The sequence below is a fragment of the Diadema setosum genome, chromosome 22 (assembly GCF_964275005.1).
Source record: "Diadema setosum chromosome 22, eeDiaSeto1, whole genome shotgun sequence".
NCBI lineage: Eukaryota > Metazoa > Echinodermata > Echinoidea > Diadematoida > Diadematidae > Diadema > Diadema setosum.
In genome coordinates this window covers 2,962,659-2,966,739 of record NC_092706.1, presented here as the reverse complement: position 1 = coordinate 2,966,739, position 4,081 = coordinate 2,962,659, and the positions used below count along the sequence as shown (strand labels likewise).

The 4,081-nt window shown below is 37.5% G+C and overlaps 1 protein-coding gene across 1 annotated transcript; it reads right to left on the bottom strand.

The window, feature by feature from the left end:
- Positions 1–1,730: 1,730 nt before the first annotated feature.
- LOC140245080 (NADH dehydrogenase [ubiquinone] 1 beta subcomplex subunit 3-like) lies at positions 1,731–4,081 on the bottom strand. Its single transcript, XM_072324680.1, has 2 exons — positions 3,901–4,081; positions 1,731–2,939 (listed from the first exon to the last, which is right to left on the bottom strand). The coding sequence occupies exons 1-2, from the start codon at positions 4,017–4,019 to the stop codon at positions 2,789–2,791; spliced, it is 270 nt and encodes an 89-aa protein (XP_072180781.1). The 5' UTR covers positions 4,020–4,081; the 3' UTR covers positions 1,731–2,788.

The window sequence follows — 4,081 nt, the reverse complement described above, 5'->3', positions numbered from 1 at the left end:
GACTGATTTACTATGTATTCAAATTATCAGATTTTTTTTTCTTTCCTTCCGAGGATTGGGCAATTTGCTATTCAACTCACCCGATTCTTCTTAAACATGGTCTAAAGGTAAGTAGCTGGTTTGCATGACTTCGTTACGCTGCTGTTTTGAGCAAGCTTACTGGTTGTCAGGAACAACATACAGCTGCTGTAATATTTGTATGAGTACAATTTGAATATATTAGTAAACTGGTCTATTGTGAGACGCCAAATGCAGTTACTATAGCAACAGCTAATATGTCAGAGCTGATTTGGCACCGGCAACATGTTGCCATGGTAGATGCATTCACCATTCCAGTGTCGTATTAGTTTCTTATGAAAGGGGACCCAAAAAGTAGATATAATGGAATATATTGTAAGATATTGTTTCCTGTAAGTAGCACAGATAAGTATTTATATAGGTTTTTGTACACTTCCAAAGTCTAAATGTTTCTATACCAATACTCGTATTGGTCTAAAGTGTGTATTACCGTGAAGCATTGAGTTAGACTTGTACAAAGAGAGAGATTGATATGGATGATATTGATGTTGTTATTTTATGAGAAGAATATATAAAATTATGTTTGCTTATTCCAAAAATGGTAATAAAGGTATCGGTTTTCAAGAAAAAAAAAAGGCAAAGAAAAGATTGTATTGCTTCGAGTGTCAGTGTGTTCCTATAGACACTCATCAACTTGTTAAGTTGTACTTCATCAGATTTACATTCATGTTTACTTGATGAAAATTCAGTAAGGGAAAATTTCCAAGAAGTTTGCATTCAAGGCAGTGAAATACAATTGTACCATGTTACTGTGAAGCTATTGTAAAAGTAAAATCAAATACCACCACAGAAGTTTCACAGAATATGATGTGGAAGTTTCAAATTACCGGTACACGCTTGTAAAAATAATGTGCAACATGCAGATTCATTGGGATTGTTATGTGACTTCCTTTGTACAAATTTTTAACCCATCAAGGACGAGTCCCAAGAAAATTCTGGCAGGTGTAAGAGAAATATGTGTTAAAAGCAAAATCAGTTCATCCTCAATGAGTTAACCCATTGAGGACAGACTGATTTCATATCTATTTTTCTTTTCTAAAAAAACAAACCCCAACTCATACACACACACACACACACACACACACACACACATAACAAAAACAACCCAAACATTTCTGTCCTTTACATAATTGTAATGTTGTTTATCTTTTACTGAAGACTTGAAAAGGGACAAGGGTTCTAAATACTACTACTACACAAATTATTGTCCACAATATTTTTATATTTTTCTGTTCAAATCAGCGAGGTGTGTCATCCAATGTGCACATGTAAGTGGTACCCTGAGAATGGGTTAAACTAAAAACTTCCACATCTTTATATTTTCATGGGTGATGAAACTTCTAGCCTTGCTGTTGAGAGTACACTACTATGCCATTTCACATTCAAATTGTGAATACATGTGAACAAAATACATTAACATGAAAGTTACAACCACTTGATGTCGGCAAGTTAATCATATTATGGTATTGGGAAGACTTGTGAAGTACCGTCTAGATCATGCAATCACAAAACTATAATGTCAAAAGCCGCAGCATTTCTATGGAAATTCCTCCTTAACTCTCTCTCCCTCTCCCTCTCTTTTCTGGTTCCTTTCATTTGACTTCACACCCATAATGATCACTAAAGAATTGAAAATGATATCAATTTGCCACTTCTGTGATATAAGAATCTTTATTTTCTGGTCACATAGCAGTTTTTGTTTCTTTCAATAACACAGTAAACATTCACAATATCTGACAAAGAAGCGCCTGTAAGCTACCAGGACACAGTAAAGAGGGAGCATCACCTGCCACTGCTTTCCTGTAACTGTCTCCATGGAGACTAGTCTGAAGTAGGCTGTTATCAGCACATGGATTGGTATTGCATAGGAATACTCCTCTGCACTCTCAAATCCAGTCTCCCGTCATGTCCGCTTTATAGTCACTTTGATACAATGTCCACACATTGATATCTTTCATGACAATACTGATTACTGTCAACGGCCTTAACACTTGAAGTATCCAAAATTTCAGTTTAGATTTACCACAGCTTTGATACCACATGGTGATATTCACACGAGTCAAGCAGTGGAAGGGATGTTCCATTTATAATTATTGTTTTTGTTTTTGTTTTTTCTTTTATGAACACAGCATAAAGATAACCGGAGAGTGGATGTCTTGATGTAGTCTACCAAGCTCTGTCTTTGACTCTGCAAAATGATATCATCTTTGTTTTCCTGTTAATCTTTAAAAATCAGGCAATACAACACATAAAGTGTTAGAGACATGTACGGAGGAGCACATTTTTTTTTTTTTTTTTGTTAAACATATCAAAGAAAATGTATATGCACACTTGATAAAATCCTGTTTATGATATTGTCATTAATTCATAGGATAGTAACAGGAATCATGCGGCGCACACAACAGAAGAAACGTAGTGGTAATGCAGTTGTAACAGCATAACCTCAGTGCAACTATCCTCTATCCCTTTCTTTTTCAAGCCATCCTTTCCTTTCAAAGGAAAAGTAATGATTAAGTCTCTCTAAAAAACTTGAATTGTTGATATCATTTTGTCTGCAGTCCCCTCAGCACCTGTAGGAGTGATGATCCACGGCAGGTAGGCTTTCTGTCGGTTCTATGTAGCTCACAACTCACAGTTCACTTCTTAGTAATGATGACAATCAGAAAAACAACATGACATCAGTGATTTCACCCCAAAGGGTTCATGGTGGTCAGTGATGTCCATGATCATCCTTCGAGGAAAACATCTTCTCCAGGCCAACAGCTACGACAAAGAGGCCAGCCCCGATTGGGAAACCACGGAAGAGCACCTGCCAAAATGAGAGTCGCTTGAAGCAAGGTTGGTACCGCCAGACCTCATTCCTGTATGAAACAGACAGAAATATGCAGAAAAGATACCTCACTTTACTAATGGGGATCGGTAGAAATTTGCTGTGCTGCCAGAAAGAGTACTGTTGGAGGAACGGATGTATAATGTGACAGGTACAAGTGTGAAGGGTACAAGTCCCTTTTTAATAACTACGCTCAGAAAAGTGCATAGCTATGACTCAATGTTCCTCCCCCTGTCTCACCATGCATTATTGTTCATTGTATTGATTATGACATAAAATATTGCTGTGTGGACTGAAAGCACTGTTAGGACTGCAGTCTTGGAATTGTTCAACTTGTGACTGGTCCAACTGCAATGATAGGTAAATTCTTGAGATGGAGTGAAGCCAGGTGACAAGTAAAAACAAACAAACAAATCACAAAACAAGAAACCTTATTCATTCATATTCCACAAACTGGGCACCAAGCAAGTGCAGCTTTTCTAAACTAGAAAAGCACAGATCTCCACTATCAGCAGCTCATTTCCACATACGATACCACATTCATATGATGATACATGCATGCTGAAGATAGCCCAGTTTCCCTGTATAGAAGCCTTTTGTTTGCAATAGTTTTTATATCCATGTCAGGCAACATAGCATGGCCTATAGTATCTATATGGTCAAATCTTAAACTAAGTGTTGATATTAACGAACATAGCAAAACGCACATCACACAGCAAAGCCAAACAAACATCACATTACAGAATTTACTGATAGCTGATAAGACACATCAATGTCATACAGCATGAATATTGAACAGAACGCATACAAAGAAGGTCAGGTACGTAGCTCTATCTAGGGACGTGGAGTGTAATACAAAGACGAAATCCTACACACCCTGTCCTCGGTCCTACCTATGCCTAAAAGTCTTACATCAAAGTATACGTGCGGGACTGTGTCATTTCCCTGCGTAGTTATTATAACCCCCTCGATTTGGAATGTGAAATACTTACCTCAACCATGGGTCTTTTAGACCTCTTAAAGCCAGTCGCTCCTGGACAGCTTTCAACTCCGGAACATTTTCTACCTTGTATATACGCCAATCAGGTATTTCAATGCCACCTTTACCCATTTTGGTAAGGTTTTTCGCGACCCTTAGATATTGAGATTCGACATGGACAAACTGTCTGATCT

Bases quoted from the DNA above. Each gene is read 5' to 3' on its own strand.
- LOC140245080 (XM_072324680.1), bottom strand. From the start codon at position 4,019: ATGGGTAAAGGTGGCATTGAAATACCTGATTGGCGTATATACAAGGTA. The intron at 2,940-3,900 runs GTAAGTATTTCA...TGTTTCATACAG, and splicing joins CTAAAAGACCCATGGTTGAG to GAATGAGGTCTGGCGGTACC.